Source organism: Periophthalmus magnuspinnatus, chromosome 2 (assembly GCF_009829125.3).
Source record: "Periophthalmus magnuspinnatus isolate fPerMag1 chromosome 2, fPerMag1.2.pri, whole genome shotgun sequence".
Taxonomy (NCBI): Eukaryota; Metazoa; Chordata; class Actinopteri; order Gobiiformes; family Gobiidae; genus Periophthalmus; species Periophthalmus magnuspinnatus.
Genome location: NC_047127.1, coordinates 9247949 through 9271563, shown reverse-complemented (window position 1 = coordinate 9271563; position 23615 = coordinate 9247949). Strand labels below are relative to the sequence as shown.

The 23615-nt window shown below is 38.9% G+C and overlaps 1 protein-coding gene across 1 annotated transcript in view; it reads right to left on the bottom strand.

Moving 5' to 3' along the window:
- The window catches only part of LOC117384930 (receptor tyrosine-protein kinase erbB-4-like), a 540640-nt gene that overhangs the window by 103440 nt on the left and 413585 nt on the right, over positions 1 to 23615 (bottom strand). The window contains exons 14-15 of the mRNA XM_055228388.1: positions 14814 to 14907; positions 5463 to 5617 (exon numbers count right to left, since the gene is read on the bottom strand). Of these exons, the coding sequence (XP_055084363.1) occupies positions 5463 to 5617; positions 14814 to 14907 (249 nt within the window). The remainder of the gene's footprint in view (positions 1 to 5462; positions 5618 to 14813; positions 14908 to 23615) is intronic.

Below are 23615 nucleotides of genomic sequence, written 5' to 3'. Positions count from 1 at the left end.
TTCGCTCTTTTTTCACTCAGTTTAGCAGCTCTATTGAAATGCGGTTGTGGGTGGAGCTTATTTGTTTATTCCCACTGTAATATCTGCTTCATGTTACACCCAATGTTATGTTAATATCGTTCAGAAGACAGAGGAGCACTTCCTGGTGAAGGAGGGCACCACCTCATGACATCATCAGGTGGAACAGAGCCTTTTGACTTGCCGAGAAAGAGACAAATTTACACGCAAGATTACTCAAACCTGCGTGAATTAATTTAGCCAAAACTCCAGATACGTTTTTGATGACAACGCAACAATTTAACTTCAGAAAAGTCAATTCAGGACAGTAATAGCCCTTTAAGCTATTGCATTAGCTTAAGTTACATTTTCATTCTCTTGCTAACTGAAAATGATATAAACGCAACCGCGACACATTTATTATCTGGCATATTTTATTGCTACATCCTCGGAATTTTAATGCCAATGTCTGCGTCAGTTTGAAATCACTTTTGACAAGTTTGCAGCCTGTCTTTTTAAAAAGCTACAAATCGTGGCATTTAAAAAAAAAAACTTCTGGATCCAACTTCTCTGCCATGTTTAGCGGCTATTGCTAGTTGTTACATCACTTTTCTACAGTTACTTCCACCGGGCCATATAGTGCAACGGACAAAAGTGCTATCCGAGGCCAAGTGGAGGTGATCTATGCTCTTATATGCTATGCTATGTCATGCTATGTTTTGTCTTATACAATGTAGCATATTGCGCTAGTGGCTATTTTCAACCATGCTAGCATCGGGGGTTAAAGGGCATCACCATAACAAGTCCGGAGATAGACGTCTTGACACCGAAGCCAATTAAAGTAGATGCTTTTAAATAAAACATTTTACACCGGCTGAGGCAAGACGTTGAGGTGTGCAGTACTAGAGCGAGAAAGTACGTCAATATCAGTATTTATTTTATGTACGTTTGAGTACAGGTTATATTCTCGATTTGTGTACATTTCCTGTAAGAAAGTTTGCATACTCTAATGTAATAGCAGTGGTAATAGTAGATGTAATTAAAAGTTATAGTGTTTGGTGAAGTATTATATGTAGTCTTGCTTTAGTAATAGGAACATGGTAGTAGTAGTAATAGTAGTAAAGTATTGTTGGCAGTGGAAGTAGTTGCAGTAATGGCAGTTGTGGTGATAGACATAGGCTTTAGTGTTACTGCAGGTATTGTAGTAGTATTCGGCCAGAAGTAGCAGGAGTAGTAGTAGTGTAGTGTTGCTAGAATTGATAAAAATCAGTTATAGCTAGGAACTGTAATGATGTTAATATTGTTGGTGGTAGTAGTAGTAATAGTAGTAGTAGTAGTAGTAGTAGTAGTAGTAGTAGGGCAAGTAGTGTAATAACAATAGTGTTGCTAGAATTGATAAAAATCACATATAGCTAGTAACTGTAATGTTAATATTGTTGTTGGTGGTAGTAGTAGTAGTAGTAGTAGTAATAGTAGTAGTAGTTGCAGTAGTAGTAGAGCAAGTACTGTGATAGCTGGAGTGTTGCTAGAATTGATAAAAATTAGTTATAGCTAGTAACTGTAGTAGTAGTAGTAGTTGCAGTAAGAGCAGTGGTGATGACAAAGATATTGCCCTACAGTAGTAGTAGCAGTAGTAACATAAGTAGTTGGTTAGAGGTAACAGTAATAGTATGATAGAGCCTGTATTGTGGGGGGTAGTAGTAGTAGAAGCTAGTAGCATTTGTATTAGCTTAAATATGAATGACGAAGTTAAAACGAATGATTAAAAAAAAAAAAAAGGTTAAGGTTTATGTAATTTATTTAGTTTCACTTACTAACATTACATTACAAATCTACTAAGAATCCTTTTTCACAATCCTCGGCTAACCATTGTGCGCTAGCAGAATGAGATCCGAGTGTTTGCTAATTAGCTCCTTTCTGCATTGACAACGAAGCCTCAGATTTAATTCCAAAGCTAGCTCTTGCTCCTCATTTGCTAGGTAATTTGTTGTGTCTTGCGTCGCGCGCGAACAAACACGGCAAAGCAATCAAAAAGTGTCCCCCCGGATTCTGTCCCGCTGTCCCTCACTCAGGAGGCTAGCATTAATGAACAGCCGCACGCTAATCACTGCCTCTTTAGCAAAGCTGGGAAAAGAAGCTAAATCTGATCAGGGTAAGAAACAAGATGGAATTTACGATAGGGAAAGAGGCAGTGCTAGATTTTTTATTTTATTTTTTTACATTAAAATAAAAAATAAAAATAATAATGAAATAATAATAATAATTAATCAAAATTTTAGAAAATATTTATGGTTTTATTTTGTTTTTGTGTTTTGGGTTTTTTTTTAAGCTATTTTTGTTTTTTTCATGTTTGTCACTTTCATTTCAAATCACTGAGGCTGCGTTCACACTTGGCACATACAAAATAATAACTGACTAAATCCAGAACTAAACCTGGACTAAACCGAGACTAAACCAGGACTAGACCAAGAGTAGAACAGAACCAAACCATGTCTACATCAGGACTAAATGGCACTCAAACCAGAACCAAACCAGACCACATTTTGAGGTACTTACAAACTATAATGTCAACCAATAGAACTAAGGAATTCATGTTTTCATTTGTTTGTTTAATTCTAGACTATATATAAAAATGGGCCTTAAAATGTTCGTGTTAACCCGCTCTACATGATCCTGGCATTTTAATTTAGCTATTTTGTCCCTAAATGTATCCTTTCCCTGAAGTCGCTGCCGCTTACGTTAGCAACAGGTTTCATTGACAGCGTTACTAAACTCCCGCACTTTACTAAACCAGCGGTGCAGGTGGGAAGGGGCGTTACCTGGAACAGCCTTGCTCCTGATTGGCTCTTTGGTTGCTATGATACTCAGTTGAAATTCCAAATATGGAACTCGGAACCAAATTCGCCGCTGTAACTGCTAGCCTCAATGAGCTTCATGACGTCGCACTCACTTATTCCATTTCTTTATATAGTCTGTGGTTTTAATTTAAACATTTCAGACTTTGGTTATTCAATTTAGGTATTTTTATTGGTTTCTTGTGTTCTGTATATTTACATTTTATTTATTTAGTTAGTTAAATTATATTTTATTTTCTACGAACAACTAACTGTACATACATATTGATATATTTATTTATTTTTTAAATCTGTTTTTGTACTTTTTTTCTTCATCTATTTTTCTGTCAACCTTATTTGGTATATTTTTTTCAATTTTAATAATTATTAGATATAGGCAACTGAAAGATATCGCTCTTAACAAATTCATTTTTTTTCTTTTTCAGGTTCCTTTTCATTTCTCAGCATTTTCTCATTTTTTTTTATTTCTCAACATTTCCGCATTACATTTCTTTACGCTTCCGGCTATCTCCTCCTCTACACTCACTTGCCCTTTGCTCCCATCCCGCTGAATCTCCCATGCCAGGTGCCCTCCCAGACCCCTCTCTAAAGCGCTACACTGGTGCATGTATCTGTCTGAATGCCATTCCCTCAGGCTCTCTCTCCTCACAGTTCATTTACCCAGCTCTCCTCACTCCCTTCTGGGTCAACTGCTCCTGGCCCCGACGAACCGCAGACCCCTCCCCAGACGCTTCCTCCATCATCGCCTTCACTTTACCTTAGGAGAGGATTCACAGAGCGCACCTGGCAAGTGACATTTTGAACATAGGCGGGTAATGAGACGTATCTACTCTGTTACAAGTACTTATGGTATTATTGTTGATTAAGTGATTCATGAATGTTTGAGTAATCTTTATTCTCCTGCATTCAAGACGTCATCGCTCAGCTCTACCCCCGTTTACCACTGCCCACTGTTCTATACTTAGTCATTCTCATTTTATTTCCTTAATCGGTGAAACACGTAGGATTCGTCAGCGTGGCGTAGTCATTATGGTGCAAAAGAAAAGAAAATCTGTAGCTATCCATCGGAGTTGCAGACACCTCCACGGCTCTTTGTTTGCGATGACGTTTACGGTGACGTCAGGTTCTATTGGACACCGCAGTTTTACAGCGTGGATGTCAGCAGATTTGTTTCTTTTATTAAGTCGTTTTAGGTGAATATCGTGACTTAAATGTGCAAATTTTAACATAATGATCCACCGATGCTGTAGATTATACGTTATATGTCAGCTTTAACGTCTTATTGTTTGCAAGGCCTTTATTTCATCATTTATTACTCTTAGTATTCTTGGTTTTATGTTGTACCAGAACACTGAAGCAAGTTTTTAGCTTGTGAATTTGGTTTACTGACAGGTTCTATAAAACTTCTTCGGATTCTGAAATTGTCGGTTTTCTTCCTGTGGTCCATTGAAAAAAAAAAAACTAAAAAAAAAACTTGTTTCTGTGTAGACTCTGCGACAGGTGCGTTGGAGGAGAGGCACTTGGCTGAAAGGGTTTTTTAAAAGACTCCCGCACACTGTCTCACTCTCTGTTCACTTTTATTACTACGTCTCTGTCACTTTGAACTCTACCCGAGGAAGGTTAGACAGACCGAAACGTTGTACTAATGAAAGTGAACCAAGTGTGGGAGTCTTCTTAAAAAACACTGGGAAAAAAAACCAAAAAAACATCTGTATTATGATGTAACAATAATTAACATATTAGTCAAATCTATTATATGTTTATATGAGTTCACTTTTTTATCGTTTAAAGCCATAGAATATAACTTTTCTGTCAAAAATACACTAAAATAAAAGCATTTTTTTTCTTTATGGTTGTGTTAATTGAAAACTTTGAAAAAACATGCATCCTTATTCTGAGCGGGCTTGCATCTCCACAAACCTGACTCTTATTGGGCCTGGAGGAGGTCTTTTTTTTGCTTGTTACCATGGGAATGTTGTTCTTTCAGCTATGATCTTCCACAGTATGGCATAAAATGTATATATCTCATGAAGAATGTTCCAAAGTATGGTTTTATCACTTTATTTTTTATTTTTTTTTTGTATTTTATATGTAATTTAATATAGGCCAATATTTGATTAAAAAAAATAAATAAATAATTTGTTTTGTTTCTTGCTGGGCCAGTATCCAAAATTTGTCTTGCTGTTGTAGGTGAAAACCAATATTTGACGAATTAAAATAGTTTAATACCAATATTGTGAAAATCTTTTAAACTGTATACTTATATATTATAATTCTATCTGCACATTTTTGTTGTGTAATAATTTGGATGACATTTTTTTTCCTTCAAACTTTAATTTAAGTAAACAATATTGAGAATAACTTTTGCAGATCAATCAATCATAGCGCCCTCTGGTTCATATCGCCATTGTGTCCTTGAGCAAGACACTTTCCCCCTGTGCCTGTGTATGATTGTGGTAATGTATACAATAGCTACATGTCCAGTACAGCGCTGTATGTCATTAGCATGTTCAGCGTTAGCATTATCGCACCATTATATCTTCTTATTTTATCACTTTTGTTTTGATCTCTGGACGTCGGTCGCTTTGGTACCGTCGCACGTAGACTCACCCTTGGGTGCAGTTGGCGTGGCATGGGTGACACTCGTTGTTGGCCTTGGCGTATTTGAAGATAAAGCCGTGGGCGCCCTGTACCCCGTCAGGACACTTCTCCACACAGTTGGGTCCATCTTTGAAGTGCAGGCATCTGACACACTGGTCTGGGCCCTAAGGGGACCAGAGGGGCAAAGGTCACACATGAAGTAGATATGAGCTGAATCACATGACAGGGAATACTTCTACTATATAAGTACGTGAAGAAGTGGATTTCTAGGGGTCAGTATCAAAGACAAATTGAATAATATGTAGTTGAATGTGTATCTTAATAAGTAAATAATTGTTTCAAAACTGATATACCAGTTACTACTAGGACTACTACTATTGCTGCTACCACTACTACCACTGCTGCTACTACTAATACTACTGCTGATGCTACTACTACTACTGCTACTGCTACTACTACTATTAGTACATCTACTGCTGCTACCATGGCTGCTACTACTACTGCTATTGCTACAACAACTACTACTACCACTCCTACTATGACTACTATTATTACTACAACTACAACTATTACTACCACCATTGCTGCTACCATTATTACTTATACTACTGCTACTACTCCTGCTACTGCTAAAGCTACTGCTGCCACTACTACTACTACGAGTGACAGTTTAAATCACAGCAACACAATAGCTGCCAGCTTTAAGATTACAACAACAGCATTCATCTGTGGAAGCTGGAATCGCTCCAAAACTGTAACCTTTAGCAAAATGACAAAACTAAAATCTTAAATAGACTGATGCTAACTATGTTTTAGTGAAATTAGTGGTCTGACCTGTTATATTCACTTTAAATTTAACAGCAAGATTCTTAAAGGGTCCATATTACGCTATTTTCTGATCTTTGTTCAAATGTTGTTGTCTCATCAAAAACAGACTTAGAGTTGTGTTTTGTTTCATTCACATGTTTAACACACAAACCCTGCATATTTACGCTGAGTTCCTCTCTCAAACTGAAAACTGTTCCACCTTGTGATGTCATCATGTGGTAATACAGGAAGTGCTCCACTGTGTTTTTAAACTCCACACACCTTCACTAGAATCATTTGGATGAATTTAGCCCTGGAATTGTCAATCTCTACTGAAAAAGAGGTAAAAAAAACAACAAAAAAAAGTAGCTGTTAACTTGGAAACAACCACTTAGTGACATCACAACATGGAACAGAGCATTTTGGGCTTTGGAGATGTAGGCAAACAAAACACAACTCTGGGTGTGTGTTTTTTACAACTTTGTGTAACATAGGACCTTTAAATTCCCATCACTTGTCCCATTTGGCGTAAACAGTAAAAAAGCACAGCGATTTGAAAAGTAGGGCAAAAAAACGGCAAAGGTGAATCGGCAACATCGTAATAAAAAACACCTTCACTAAAACATATCCGGCCTCCGTGTGCCATGGGAGAGCGGAGCGGTGAATACTCCGGCGGGCGGGGGAAGGGAGGGAGGATGAGGGAGTTGGGGAATTGTCCAGATTACATTCAAACCCGGTGATTCTGTCAATTTGCCTGCTCCCCACTGCGCCTAATCTAACCGGCGCGGCTCCCATGAATCCGGCCACACATTTATTACTGAACGCACAAATTGACCGGAGTGTATTCCGCGGCGGCGATTCGAAAATTGCCGAAACGCATAAAAAATCAGGTCATGTCAAAGAAAGACGTACGGAATGTGATGAGCTGACAAGCGATGGGTGTTGTGAACAAAATGGGCCGTAGCAGAGGGGGGGTACGCCGGTGTCTGTTGGAAGAGCGAAGTGGCTACTGAAAGCTGTTGAGTTAAAGACGCGCTATGTGACTTTTCTGCCGCTACCTGCTTATCGTCACGGTGATATTAAACTGATTTATTAAACTCCGTGAGGACAAATAGGTGACACCGGGTCAACTTACAGATCAGATCTTTGGAAAGGCAAGCCCGCTCACAGAAACAATGCTTTGTGTTTTATATTTTTAACAACAACAATGGCAGCGATTGAACAGATGCAAACCCCTCCATCTTTATTTCTATCTCTTTAACTGTCTGTTCTCTCGCTCTCTCTCTGTCTCTATTTCTCTCTGTCTACCTCTCTCTCTACTCTTTCTCTCACAACCCCTCTCTCCCTATCTCTACACCTCTCTATTTCTATCTCTCTCTCTATTCTTTCTCTCCCTATCTCTATTTCTGTCTCTCCACCTCTCTATTCTATCTCTCACAACCCCTCTCTGCCTATCTCTACACCTCTCTCTCTGTCTCTCTCTATTCTTTCTCTCCCAACCCCTTTCTTCCTATCTCTATTCTGAAGAATATAGAGAGGTAGAGAGATACACTCTCTACCTTTCTCTCTGGTCTTTCTCTTCCAATTTCTCACTCTCTACCTCTACACCTCTCTATTTCTACCTTTCTCCCTATTTTTTCTCTCCCAACCCCTCTTTCCCTACCTCTACTTCTCTCTCTTTTACTCTCTCTCTCTCTCTACCTCTCTCTATTCTTTCTCTCCCAACCCCTCTCCCTATACCTCTCTCTCTCTCTCTCTCTCTCTCTCTCTCTCTCTCTCTCTCTATATATATATATATATATATATATATATATATATATATATATATATATATATATATATATATATATATATATATATATATATATATATATATATATATATATATATATATACTTTCTCTCCCAACCCCTCTCCCCATCTCTATTTCTATCGCTCTCCTCCACTCTCTCTCTACCCCTGTCTCCCTATCGCTACACCTCTCTATTTCTATCTCTCTCCATTCTTTCTCTCTCTATCCCTACTCCTCTCTATTTCTACACCTCTCTCTCTATTCCTTCTCTCCCTATATCTATTTCTGTCTCTCCACTTCTCTCTATTCTTTCTCTCCCAACCCCTCTCCCCCTATCTCTACACCTCTCTACTTCTATCTCTCTTGTTCATTCTCTCCCAACCCTTCTCTCTCTTTCTCTATTTCTATCATTCTACGTCTCTCTTTACACTTCTCAACCCCTCTCCCTACCTCTACACCTCTCTATTTCTATCTCTCCATTGTTTCTCTCTCTATCTCTACACATCTCTATTTCTATCTCTCTGTATTCTTGCTAACACAGAGCCAAAAGGTCCTCGGTTCAGTTCCTTGGCAGCGTGATAACTTTTCATGTGGAGTTTCCATGTTCTCCCTGTGTTTTTCTCTTGCCCTGAAACATGCACAGTCTAACAGTCTAATCCATATTTGTATGCAAGAATAATCCTCTTAATTATAATAAACAAAAGGGTGTATTTTTGTCTCTACAATTAGCAAACTGTTTGTCCAGACACTAGTCCAACAATCTGTTTTTCTTTTCCATTGACCGATGAGTGCCCATACTGGACCACTGCGTGAGTTGGCACCGTTAGCGTTAGCATTGGCAGTCAGTGAGCACAAGTGAATAGGCCTACAGATATTTGCATGCTGTGTAGATATCTGGAGATACACGCAAGTTGCAGAGCCCGTGTGGTTAAAGTTATCACTTACTTATATAATCTACACAGTTTTTCATCCAAATTTCAGCATTTCCTGCATATCATAGTATTAAACTGCTTGTGCTAAACTGTTGCATTATTATGTATAGTAAAAGGTCATATGGTCAAAATGAGACCAGTGTGTGCTGACTACAACGTTTTATCATCCGCAAACCAGGAGGTAATGTTGCCACGCAGTTAGCATGCTAGTTGTCATCATCATCTTCTCTGATAGTTGTGAAAAGCACTTATAAACTCATTGCGGTGAATCATTAGGATGTTCAGAATGCATAAGGTAAATAATAATAACTTAACTCTGAACCACTACAAACCATTAAAAATGAAATAGTTTTTTTTTTTTATCATCCCATGAAATTATTAGATTTATCTTTGAAGGTGCACTATGTAGCTTTTCTAGTGGAGGATCCCCTACCTCACATGTGTCAAACTCAAGGCCCGCGGGAGAAATGTGGCCCTCTAAACATTTTATGTGTCACTCGACTGTGTAAATTTAAAGGTATGATGGTCTAAAAATGTAAAATACATAAACAGTCAATTAACAAGTTTAAAAAGTTGTTATATTTATTTTACTTCTGGCCCTTTGACGGCAGCCATTTTGCTGATGTGGCCCTCGGTGAAAATGCCTTTGCCCTACCCTGCCCTACCTGCTTGTCTCCATTGCTATGCCGCGAAAGTTCCATATTATGACATTAAAGATCCTATATTACACAAAACTGACTCTTGTGAGCTTTAAGCCATGTTCTAATGCTGTTACCTCAACAAAAACACACCTGGAGTTGTGTTTTGTTTCATTCACACATGTTTGAGTAACACTTTATTATTAGTCTGTTACATCTCCAAAGCTCAAAATGCTCTGTTCCACCTTGTGATGTCATGAAGGGGTAGTTTTCAAGTTAACAGCTACCTCTTACCTTTTGTTCAGTAGAGATTGGCAAATCCAGGGTTGAAATCATCCAAATGATGCTAGTGAAGGTGTGTGGGGTTTAAAAACACAGCGGAGCACTTCCTGTATTACCACATGACATCACAAGGTGGAACAAGGCGTTTTCAGTTTGAGAGAAAAACTCAGCCTAAATCTGCAGGGTTTGTATGTTAAACGTTTAAATGAAACAAAACTCAACTCCAGGTCTGTTTTTGATGAGGAACTAACTTCATGACGTAGATGAGAAACTAGAGTAACATAGACCCTTTAAACTTCTACCACCATGGAGACAAGAAGGATGACGCCACCAGGCAGGTCAGATGTTTTTTCAAGTCATTTTCATAGCAATAAAACACGTTTGTAATTAGTAAATGCAAGAAAGATAAGCTGAACGACATCCTCATGGAGACAAGCAGGTGTCCACCCAAAGATTTACACAGTGCATAGCAGCAACCGATAATGTAATAGCGGACAGTAATGTAATAACATCCAATAACGTAACAACTCTGGCCAACTTTAAATGTAATGAGCCCGTAATGTAACCAGCCAATAATGCAATCACTTTGGTGAGCCAATAATGAACTGCGGCCAACAGTGTAATACTTCAACATTTTAACTCTTTGCTTGTTAATTTATGTGAGGAGTAGTGGGAGGGGTTAATAAGAAGCACCGTCCATATTCAGCAGTTGTCCTTTGCTTTGGAATACACATTTTGCAAGGACAATTATAATTCTACTTTCACTTAATTTATTTATTTTAATACCACTATCAATACGGTTGGACTGATGCTTTACAAACCTATGCCATGTGTTAAAATTGGACTTGGTTCACCTGCGATCCAGTCAATGACCTTTTCGCCAAATGTCTGTGTAATCCCTTAGTCGTCCAGAATTGATCCATAGCACAAGAAACTACACTGAAACTAACACTCCTATTTGTATATGGTTTCTATTTGTTAGCTAAGTCTGTTGAACTACAGTAAGTAAACTGTGCCTGAGTCATATTTTGCATAATCGTTCAGGCCTATTAGCATGCTCTCACACCTATTAGCATACTCTTATTTTCTTTGTTTTGATTTCAGTCTGAAGACGTAGCTACAAATATGAGATAAACTATATCTAAGCTCCTTATTCCTGTTCAAAGATGCATCGTCTTTGGCTAAGATCTGCACCTCACTATCTTCAAAGGAGTGGTTAGTGTCTTTGAGATGTAGATGTACAGCAGATTGTTGTCCTGAGCTGCTCTTGCAACATTTTTGGTACATTCTCTTATGTAGTGGCTGTTTAGTTTCTCCAATATAACGCTCACTGCAGTCCTCACTGCACTGAATGGAGTAGACCACATTGCTTTGTTTGTAACTCAGGGTGTTGTCCTTTGGGTGAACCAGTTTCTGTCTGGAAGTGTTTTATAGGTTTGAAATATACTGGAAATTCATGCTGTCTGAAACTGCTCTGAAGCTTTTCAAACACGCAAGCTGTGTAGGGAATAGTTACACCTTTTCTTCCAGGTTATGATTCCCCGTTGTCCTGTTTTTTAGCTCTCTTAGATCTACTGAAGGCCCATTTTGGATAACCACAAGCGGAGAGGGTTTTTTGCACGTGTTATTCTTCTTTCACTATTCCCTCTGTGTTTGTGGGAATCACTTGAGCCCTGTGTTGGCAATGTCTGAATAACTCCAAGTTTGTGCCGCAGTGGATGGTGTGAATCAAATAGCAGTAAGATGACCAAATAAACACATACGTATCACATTTTTGGCAAGAAATTATGACATTATTGCCTCGCCATAGTTATTACATTAAAAGTCTGTTGTTATATTAACAGATACACCCTTAAAAAAAAACATAAATTATTCGTTTCGACCTCTTGAAGGACTTCCCAAGCACCAGTGTCCACTATTACGATGTAAATCCACACCCGATAAGGCGCCTGGTGGGAACATGGCTAGCATCACGATCTGTTTACCATGATGCCCTCCCTCTCGTCCTCTGCATGCGCTCGGACATTTTTAAGGGAAATTCCAACGTCTGCGATCACATCTGAATCTCCAAAAGACTCGTATGACTTTATGCAAGGTCAAAAACTAATCTGGATGCGGTGTTTGGGGCGTGCTAGCCAAAAAACGCAACTCACGAAGCGGCAAAGGTAGTTTATCATTGCCCCATTAACCTAGCGCTCACCTCTGCAAACATGGACTGTATATCTTTGGGAGAAAAAGTATGAAATGTTTTTTACTTTTTGGGTGTTCCGTCTGGCCCTCTGCATCCTCTGCTCCGTCTGACCCTCTCCCCTGTGTCCTCTGCTCTGTCTGACTCTGTCCTCTTCATCCTCTGCTCTGTCTGGCTCTCTCCTCTTCATCCTCTGCTCCATCTGACACGCTCCTCTTCATTCTCTGACCCTCTCCCCTACATCCTCTGCTCCATCTGACTTTCTCCTCTGCATCCTCTGCTCAGTCTGACCCTCTCCTCTTCATTTTCTGCTCCATTTGATTTTCTCCTCTACATCCTCTTCTCCGTCTGACACACTCCACTTCATCCTCTGCTCCTCTGACCCTCTCCTTTGCATCCTCTGCTCCATCTGACTTTCTCCTCTGTATCCTCTGCTCAGTCTAACCCTCTCCTCTTCATCCTCTGCTCCATCTGACCCACTCCTCTGCATCATTTGCTCCATCTGGCCCTCTCCTCTTCATCCTCTGCTCCATCTGACATGCTGTTCTTCATCCTCTGACCATCTACCCTGCAACTCCTGTTCCATCTGACTTTCTCCTCTTCATCCTCTGCTCCATCTGACCCTTTCCTCTTCATCCTCTGCATCCTCTGCTCCATCTGACTTTCTCCTCTGCTCAGTCTGACCCTCTACTCTTCATCCTCTGACCTTCTCCTCTTTACTTCTGCTCTATCTGACCTTCTCCTCTCCATCCTCTGCTCTATCTGACTTTCTCCACTTGACCCTCTGACCCTCTCCTCTGTTTTGTCTGACCCTCTCCTCTTCATCCTCTGCTCCATCTGACATGCTGTTCTTCATCCTCTGACCATCTACCCTGCAACTCCTGTTCCATCTGACTTTCTCCTCTTCATCCTCTGCTCCATCTGACCCTTTCCTCTTCATCCTCTGCATCCTCTGCTCCATCTGACTTTCTCCTCTGCTCAGTCTGACCCTCTACTCTTCATCCTCTGACCTTCTCCTCTTTACTTCTGCTCTATCTGACCTTCTCCTCTCCATCCTCTGCTCTATCTGACTTTCTCCACTTGACCCTCTGACCCTCTCCTCTGTTTTGTCTTCATCCTCTGCTCCATCTGACTCTCTCCTCTGCATCCTCTTCTCTATCTGACACACTCCTCTTCATCCTCTGCTCCATCTGACTCTCTCCTCTGCATCTTCTGGCTGGACCTGGAATTGAACTAGCGACCGCTCTACCACTGAGCCACTCTAAATAGTGTCTTTTTTTCGTCCACACCCATTCCCACCATGCACACTCCTCTTCACCTCTTCTCAACACTGTTCATAAAATACTGCTGAAGGAACCCTTGAGCACGTAGAAAACACGGGCAGAGAATGGTGCAGTGGTTTTAATTTGAGACGAGAGCTGTTGAGGAAAGAGGAGAGGACCTCTGTGTAATGAGGTGGTTTGTGAGCAGTAACACTATGGACAGCTATTTTTCACACAAATATAGGGTTAAGATGTACGTGCATTACTGTCAACGTAGGAAAAATGGTCTCGCATTTGACCAAACTGTGAATGTCGCTGGGGCAAACTGTCAGGAACCGGAGGAACCCATCTCCAGATCTTGAGCTAGTTTTGGTCAGGACTGCGTTACCAACTGTGCATGTTTTCGGGTTGATGGAGGAAACTGGAAGAAATCTACCCAGACACAGGAAGAACATGCAAATTCTATACAAAAACACGTTCAAATTGTTCTTGGTTGAGTTAAAATTTAAGTTAGTGTTTTGTTTTTTACGCCCCCCTGTTGTAATTCTCACATATCACCACTAGATGCTACCTACACTACTGCTGTCTGATAATAAGTCAATCAATATTTTTTAGGTAAAATTACACTATTAGTTTTCCATAATTTCAAAATGCTTTGCTATAATATTTTGCCAGGTGGTACGAGTGCAAGAAAACTTCTAGTAGCTTGTCCAACATTTCTTAAAACAAAAATATATATATAGATGAGTATTTGAATATAAAAAATAAACAAATATTTAGTTGGGTAATATAAGTACTGCTTTCTTTGCTGCATAATTCAATACAACATGTTTCATATAAGGTCCCATAAAGGTTCCATATTACACAAAATTGATTCTTGTGAGCTTTAAGTCATGTTATAATGTTGTTACCTCCTCAAAAACAAACCTGGAGTTGTGTTTTGTTTCATTCACACATGTTTGAGTAACCCTTTTTTATTAGTCTGTCTACATCTCCAAAGCTCAAAATGCTCTGTTTTCCACCTTGTGATGTCATGAAGAGGTATTTTCAAATAAGCAGCTACCTTTTACCTTTAATTTAGCAAAGTTTGGCAATTCCAGGGCTGAAATGATCCAAATAATTCTAGTGAAAGTGTCTGGAGTGAAGCACTTCCTGTATTGGAGAATGACATCACAAGGTTTGAGTGAAGAACTCAGCCTAAATATGCAAGATTTGTGTGTTAAACATGTGCGAATGAAACAAAACGCAACTCCAGGTTTGTTTTTGATGAGGAAACACTATAACACAGATCAGAAAATAGTGTAATACGGCCCCTTTAAAGTAAAAATGAGAGGGTGCGTCCAAACTTTTCCGTGGTTGTGTACATCTTTAAAACGTCATACAAATTTCAGTCACGGTCTCTTGGTACCAACTCAAACATATACAAGCGTAAGTCCATATGTTTTTCCTATGATCTTACCTGTCCGAGGCACGTCACCGTATTGGCGTCCATCTTGTTGCATTGGCTGTCACACTCCAGGCACACGGACCCATTGGCGAACTCCCGCGTCTCCCTGATACAAACAGATAGAAACATGTATTATAGATTTGAACGTGTACTGGCGTTGAAATATTGATTCGTCCCTCTCCTCCACCTGCCCGGGAATTCTATACACAGCCGCGAAGCAAAGGTATCCACTTTCCAGTTAACTCTATTTGAGAAATACAGTGTGAGGATGTGGAATTTTAAGGTTTATTTGGTGAAAGGCTACGGGGTGAATGAGATTGTTTGATCAAGTTAAGGGCCACCGTGGCGCGTGAGATAACTGGGAAAAGAAGTGAATTATGGATGGGTTTTTTAATGATGGGTGCAAAGAGAAAGACAAAGAGAGAGGGAGAAGGAGAGTTTTGGTTTGCAGAAAGATTCCAAAAGTCTGTAGGGAGCTTGGGAAAATGCGGAGAGGGGAAAAATTGGATTAAACACACAATTTAAATAAAATATCTTGTTAGCTTTTTATGATTTTTGAGCAAAATGTATCTTTCCCCAGTACGGATATATGGTATATGCATATCTTGAGGTGAAAATATGTTTGATGTGTACGGTCTGCATAAAAAAAAAGAAGCGTTTTATTGTCAGAGAATCAGGAAGTGCACTGTTAGCATGCTAGTTGTTGGCAAAAACTCGGCTCTGGTCTCTGAAAGTTGTGAAAATATGCAAAAGGTAAGTGAGGAATAACTTTGGACCACTGAAAACAATTTATAATCAATTATTTGTTTGTATGTGTTTTTTGTTTTGTTTTTGTCTTTTTTTTGTCATTTTATTTTAATTTTTTTTATTATTTTTTTTAATTTTTTTTATTTTTTTATCTGGTACAGTGCCTTTAAAATAATAAGGTAACAAAATAATTAACTTTTTGGGGAGGTGGCTTCTATATTAATAGTTAGAGACTTCCAATCCAATGCTAATAATGTGTAATAGCATAAGAAAACAATTAAAAACAATTTTATACAAACTTTGGAAAAAGTGGAAAAAAGAGACTGAGGGGGCTAAAAGTTCTGCTGCTGCGGTGTGAAGCGGTGGAGTAGTGTTTTAACAGGAGAATAGCTGATATTGGTAACGGCTCACTCAATAAATAATATAAAACTCAATAAACTGCTATTACTTAAAGGTACACAGTGTAACTTTTCTGGTGGACGGTTTGTCAGCTGCTTGTCTCGAATTCTTTGCCCAGAATGTTCCACTATCTGGCTTTAAAGGTCCTATATTACACAAAATTTCTGTTAAACATGTGTGAAAGAAACAAAACTCAACTCCAGGTCTGTTTATGATGATGAAACATTATAACATAGATCAGAAAATAGTGTAAAAAGTTCCATAGCAGACCTTTAAACCACGGATACAAAAAATGAGCATATGGGGGAATTGACCTAGCCATTCTGCATTATTATAGAAATTGAGCAGCCTGCCTCTTTAGCCTGTCTGAATAACTCTTTGCTTTTCCCCTCGGTGAAAGAGTGGAGGTAAACAACGCAAACTTCAATATTGGCTTTAAACTCTGCAATTACAGCTTTACCGCCGTGGGCTCCTCTGCTCGCTCCTGCTCCCTCTCGCTCCCTCCATCCCAGAGATCCATACATTCTATCCTCGTTTGTGTCCAATTTCTGCATTATCTTTGGGGCTTTGCTTTGGAGTGCCAGGTTGGGGCTGTCTCCGGTGGTTGTCAATAGCGAGCGGTGTTCAGTCAAAAAACGGAAAAGAGCGGTTGGTGGAGAGAAAAGAGGAAGGATCATCTCATTAAAGGTAACATATCAGTAGTAAATGTGGTGTTTCTGATGCTAGTAAATAAAGACTCCAAACCTGGACAGGATTATTTGTATTATTTTACTTTTATTTTATTTATAATATATATATATATATATATTTTAAAATAATCCTTTTTTCTGTTAGGCATGATTATTATTATTATTATTATTATTATTATTATTATTATTATTATTATTATTATTATTATTATTATTATTATTATTTTACATTTTATTATTACTATATGTATTTTTTATGTATTTTATGTATTTATTTTTTCTTTGTATATGCCTTTCAAAAGGAGATCTCGAGGAAACCGTGGAAGGTGTGAGGTTTAAAAAACTGAAAAAAATCTAATCAAATTGTAACTTGTATAACTGCAGATGACATCAATGCTTGATTTAATTGAATAAATTAATAAAGAGAAGTTCACTATTTAAACTTGCACTGCGTAACTTGAGTTGTTTTATCTTTACCCAAAATGTTCCACAGTATGGCATTAAACCTCTTTATCTGCACGGAAACATGAAAGTGGTGCCACCAGGCCGAGTTACAGGTCAGATACGTGGAGAGGCGTCCCCGCTCAGAGTAAGATTGCAAGTGTTTTGAGGTGTTTTGGAGCAACAAAAACACCTGATCTATCTATGTTGTGTATCCATGTTTAATGCCACTGTGGAACATCCCATGCAACACAGTGTCATCTCCACGGAAACAAGCAGAAGTCATATGCTAAACCGGAAAAGCTACACAAAGCACCTCTTAAAATATATTTGATTTTAAAGCCCAACTCTCAACTAGGTAAAAGTTGAATTCAAAAGTGACAGTGTGTGGCATTAATTAACAGATTTATTTATTTTTTATAGAAATTGTAGCTTATTAATTAAAATGCATTGTATGTTTTATTATCTATGGAAGCCCGTTTCCGCCATGAAAAAAAAAAAAAGAAGCCCCACAGAAAGTCGAAATTACAAGTTTTAAACTCGTAATTAGGACTTTTAAAACTACTAATTATGAGTTTAAAACTCGTAATTAGGACTTTTAAAGTCTTGATTGAGCTTGTAGCACACTGCAACTGAGTGTACAGAGCAGAGGAGACAGGAGGAGGACTGTTGTGTTTATCACCTACGTACTTTTATAAATGAATAAATTAAGCTACAGTAAAGTTTCTGGCGTCTTGAACAAATCAGTGGACCCTGAGTGCTGTTCTGACCACTGTTTTGTGCCGTGAGCGCTTTTCTGAGCACTTATGAGCTGTGCTCTGGATCTGTGAGCGCTCGTCCTCCTGGTCTGAGCAGAGTGTTAGCTGGTCACAACCCCTGCTGGTTTATTGAGGAAATTATTAAAATACCAAATACATTTAATCTAAATTGATAAGGTTCACCTTCTGTAAATGTTACATTCCCCAAATTACGAGTTTTAAACTCATAATTAGTAGTTTTAAAAGTCCTAATTATGAATTTTAAACTCCTAATTACGAGTTTAAAACTAATAATTACGGGTTTAAAAGTTCTAATTACAAGTTTTAAACTCATAATTACGAGTTTAAAACTCGTAATTTCGACTTTCTATGGGGCTTTTTTTTTTTTTTTTCATGGCGGAAATGGGCTTCCATAATTATCTCATGGTAAGAAAGGCATTTATGAAAAATTTTTTAATAGTAATTCCACTGTAATCATTATTCACGCATTCACTCCACACTCTGCAGCGCTAAGCTAATATTGTAGCCACAGCTGCCCTGGGACAGACTGACAGAAGCAAGGCTGCCATCGACCCCTCTGACTTTACCTGACCAGCCAATCCCATCTACATTCAGATCAAATCTGGAAGCGTCTGGAACTGGACGATAGAGGGTGAAAATCCTCCATAAAATCCAACCACAGTCGCTAATTTGCATCACGTGTTTCGCAAATGCAGAAGACCTCTCCTCTCAAAAATGATTACTAGATTTTTAAAATTGTACTACAGAAATCTTCACTGTTTCTTAGTCGTTTATGTTGTTGCTTTTTGTTTTGTTTTGTTTTTCCCTTTTTTACGTGTAAGCAGCCATGTTTGTTTAGACCCGAATGAACCATGTGCCTCTCTGATTAGTTAACCTGCCTGTCAATCACGCCCTTTGAAATTGGTAAAACTGAATACAGCTCCACATCCACTCATCTTTGTAACGTTTTGCCAAAAGCGAAATGATTCTGACTCGCCTGGTAACCTTCGACCACCACGACGATAACTCATGGCCAACTCATTCATACTACAAACGCGAACAAAGCGTGTTGCCAAAGCACTCGATCCATGCGGGAATCGATCCTACAACCTTCGAGTTGGGAGATCACTGCTCTATCCCTTGAGCATGTATAAAACTATAAACTATAAAACTATGTACAAAAACGCTTCTTTCCACTAAAATCAAACATTATAGAACCAGCACTAATGTTGCTTGTCAGGTAATTCCTCAAAACTGAACACTGCCAAGTCCCCAGTCAGTACTTAAGCAACAACAACTAAATCACTGTATACGTTTTGTGCATTTCTGTTCGTACAAAAGAAAAGACAAAGCTTGTGAAAAGGAAACTCCCTTATTTCCTCCTTGTTTCAAAGTAAATTGTCTGTGGGCAGAATCCTTTCGAGACCGTCCGGCCCGAGCAGAGGCGTCTCCTTTTGTTAGCAGTGAGGGGAATTGGTTTGGAGAGACAAAGACTTAAGCGGCGCTAGGTCTCCCGGGTCATTGCTATTCCGTTCCTCCTGGTTGGCCTCCTTCACGGCTGGGGTGCACCCGCGGGGAGAGCCCTTATGGGGGATTAGCCCTGTTTTAGCCGGATTTTAAGCAGGACCGCGACCACCGCTCACACCCGGACCTCCAACTTTTTTAATTACCGTCCTCCTAATCCCGAGCTCTCTGCGGACAGTTAGCGGTTGCTTTAGCTCCCCGCTCGCTAGCTTTGGCGGCTCCCTCCTGCATGCCTTTTGTTTTATTCAGGAGATACTGGGGGGAATTAGCGGCGTAGCTAATTAAGGACGCAGACATATAATGAGGCTGAGTGGGAGAATGGAGAGGTTCGGAATCAACAACCTGAAAAGTTTTTGTAAGGTTCACGTTTATAAGTTGGTGCAGCGATAAAAAGAAATGGAGAGGTTATTTGAAAAACAGATCACTGCCATTTGAAAAAAAGGCTTATAGCTAATTTTTATGTAGCGCTTTTCAACCTTCAAGGCCCTCAAAGCGACTTACATCAAGGAACAACTCACCCATTCACACACAAATTCATACACGAGTATACGCAGACACTGGGGGGCGAGGTGGGTTAAGTGTCTTGCCCAAGGACACAACAACAGCATTCACCTGCGGAAGCCGAACTCGCGCCGCAAACATCAGAACAGCATTTTAGCCGCTTTCATTCAGCCATGTTGTGCACAAGTCGAAAAAGACCTGTTCCACTGCTTTGCGTTTACTTTTGCAATGCATTGTGGTCTATAATGATCCGTTCACTGACCAAAAAAAGCACTGTGTTAAAGGTCTTAGATTACACAAAATTGACTCTTTTAGCTATTTTAGAATGACATTACTTCATTAACTCTCTGGTGCATGGTGGAAGTGCAGCCTCTAGAGTGCTCTCTGCTGCCATACTCCATTGAGGTCAATTCAGTGGTCAGTTGGTGTAACTGCATGTAAATCTCCTCTGAATCCAAGATGGCCGACAAACAGCCACCCCGCTGCTGGTATAGCCTGTCAATCATTCTATGCTGGAAGAGCCCCACTGATAAAAAAAAAAAAATATGATGATGTGTAGTAATATATAGGGAAGGATATTATCAGTTTGGAATAAATAAAATTTTGTTCCAATATGTAGAAAATTATGATTAACCCTGTGTCCAGTGAAGTGGACATCATGCATCACCGAGTATATTTTTTTAACACTAATCATGTAACTGTTTCACTGTTTCTTCTGACTATTTTGGTTATAAGTCAGTGTATAATTGTTATATTTATAAGATTTTTATATAATTTTTGTGCAGATTAGCTTGAGTAGTTACTATACTATAATAATTATTTTATCATATTTTGTAGACGCAGCAAAGAATAAGGCAGCCTACAGAATATTTCAGGAAATTCCAACCAGAACCAATGATGATGAGTGTAGTGATGATGAGTATAGTGAGCACAGTGACGATGAGTAGAACAGAGAAGAACAGAGACATAGGAGTTGAAGCTGATGGAGATACAGACAGTAAGGATGATGAGGAGCAGGATGCAGAGGAAGGTCAGCATGATCAGGGAGCTGTGGAAGATGGGCCACATGGTACGTGACCACACTCAAGCCCGCAAAAATATCTGGAAAGTCCAAGACATTGATTTTGATGAAGACTTGACTTTTCTAAGAGAATGCAAATTGAATGTGGAGAGAAGAGATCCCATAGATTTCTTCAGACATCTGTTTCCAGCAGATCTCATTGATGATTTAGTGCACAACACCAACTTGTATGCTCCAGAAAGGGAAAGAAAATTTGGCAGTGATAGGAGAAAAGATGCAGATTTTTGTAGGAATCAGCCTGATCATGGGGTACATTCAGTATCTTAGGGCAAGAATGTACTGGTCTAGTGAGGATGGCCTTCATCTTGGAATAATTGCAAATACTAAATCTGTAATCAGATATGAACAAATGCAAAATATGCAATGCCAAAAATAAATAAAATAAAAATGCAAACAGATGCCATGATGCTGCATGCAGATGGAAGACCTAATACATGTAATGCTGTTGCCACTGTGCCCTGGATGCTTTGTAAACTTTCATACAGTTTAGGTGTGATGAACATAGAAATGTTCCAAGTTGCAGAGACTAAAATGTCAGTTCATGTTTTATTCCAACATGCCAATATAAGGATTTGTTAATATGTTAATTTGTCCTGCATCCTTATAAAAATGTGGAGACTCACAATAATGTTTCTCCTGTTGGAGATGATTTGACACATTCAGGTGTAAGATTGGTTTTCTTATTCAGGCCTAAACATTGCACCTATACAATGTTGAAATTTCCCAAAAATTGTTGAAATGTTTTTCAAAGCATAAAAAGAAACATGTGTTTATATATTTACAATAGAACACAAATTAAGTAATTTTTACAGTCAGTTCACAATGTTTTATGTTGAGTCCTCAGGCGCACATAGTCCACTGGATTGGACATGTCTGTAACTTCATGAAAAAATAATATTTTTTGAAAAAAAAAAAGTTGAACTTTTTTTCATGTCCTGAGAAGAAGAAAAACACCTCAGAAAAAAATCTTGACCAAGGCTTTCATAATTCATGCATCAGAGGGTTAAAAACATACCCAAAGTTGTGTTTTGTTTCATTCACGCATGTTTGAGTAACTGAAAGCATGATTTTTGTTTTAAATCTTGTGTACTTTGTGTCTTAAACACTGAGTTGAACTTGTTTCTCAGTACGAATGCAGCACATGTTTATTTTAAGATGTCTACACTGGAACCTGCTACTTCGGTTACATGATACTCTTCATCTTCAGGTTGACACGAGGTCTTGTAATACATCTTTTCAGTGACTGCAAGGATCTTTTTAGTGACACATTCTACCTCATTGTGAACCAGACCAGCCTTCTATAGATAGTACCTTTCTCGAGCTGGAAAAACGCCCTTGAAACACAACACATGTGCCTACTGTCTGTAACTTCATTCATCTGATCGATAAGCTTTTTTCAACTCTACCTGGTCTGCAATCTCTTCTTTCACAATTACAGTAACCTTTTATTATTAGTCTGTCTACATCCCCAAAGCTCAACGTGCTCTGTTCCACCTTGTACTGTCATGAAGCTGTAGTTTTCAGTTTTCAAAGCTACCTTTTACCTTTAGCTCAGTATAAATTGGCAATTCCAGGGCAGAAATTATCCAAATGATTCTAGTGAAGGTGTATGGAGTTTAAAAAACACGAGGAAACAACTTTATAAAATAGATCAGAAATTAGTGTAATATGGGCCCTTTTAATGTTAACGATTAACTCCGGCTAACTCTGAAACCTGTTTGTTTGTCTCGGTTACTGCAGGGTTCAGTCCAGTCTGAAGATGGTGCTGGAGATGTCTGGCGCTGTACTAGCATTGCATCATTTAGCCTTTATAACATGCAACTTCTATATGTACGTTTGGTAAGAAAACACACCACTGCAGTAACACCAAATCACTTTTCAGGAAAAATGTGCCATTGCCGGACTTCCTTATATGCAGCAATATAACCAAAATTATATATCGACTCTACCACTTACTGTTTACTAAAGAACTAGCGCTTTCTCTCATGTTATAATGTGGTTCCTTCATCAAAAACATGTCTGAAGAGGTTTTAAATGTCATCCATCCACATTTGAGTAATCTAGCGATCTCTCCCGAGCTCTATTTGAACCCCTCGCTGTACGATTCTGTCCAACGCTCCGCCCACAAGCCTACATCACCCACGCTCCCACACGGCAATTCTCCATAAATATACAAAAACATGATACAAAACAATATACTACAACTTCACAAACCTGATGCGATGTGCAGTAGTTTCATCAGCGTAATACAAACTGATTGCAATGTGATAGCGCTCTGAAGGGGGAGTGACTTAGCGCATAGAGCAAAGGGAGAGGGGATTAAAAGCATTGGAGCATGAAAAACAAAACTGAAACTAATCTAACATTTGAATATGTTGTTTTTGGAGAAAACAATGAGCATTTTCAAAGCAATTACATATAAAATGGTGATCTAAATATATTATGGGTTAGCAGTTAAAACCCCGTAGAAGTGTAATACCCCCTCTTTAATGTATTCATAAATGGAAAGAAGAAAGTAGTATTAGAACATATTTTTTCTTCATATTTTTGTCTTTTTTCTCCTGGACGCTATAAAGCTTTGATAGCCAGGATCCCTCCCTATACGCCACAGGTTATCTGAGGTTTCTATGCCAAACGCTATCCTTTATACGGCCTTATACATCTTCCCGGGCAG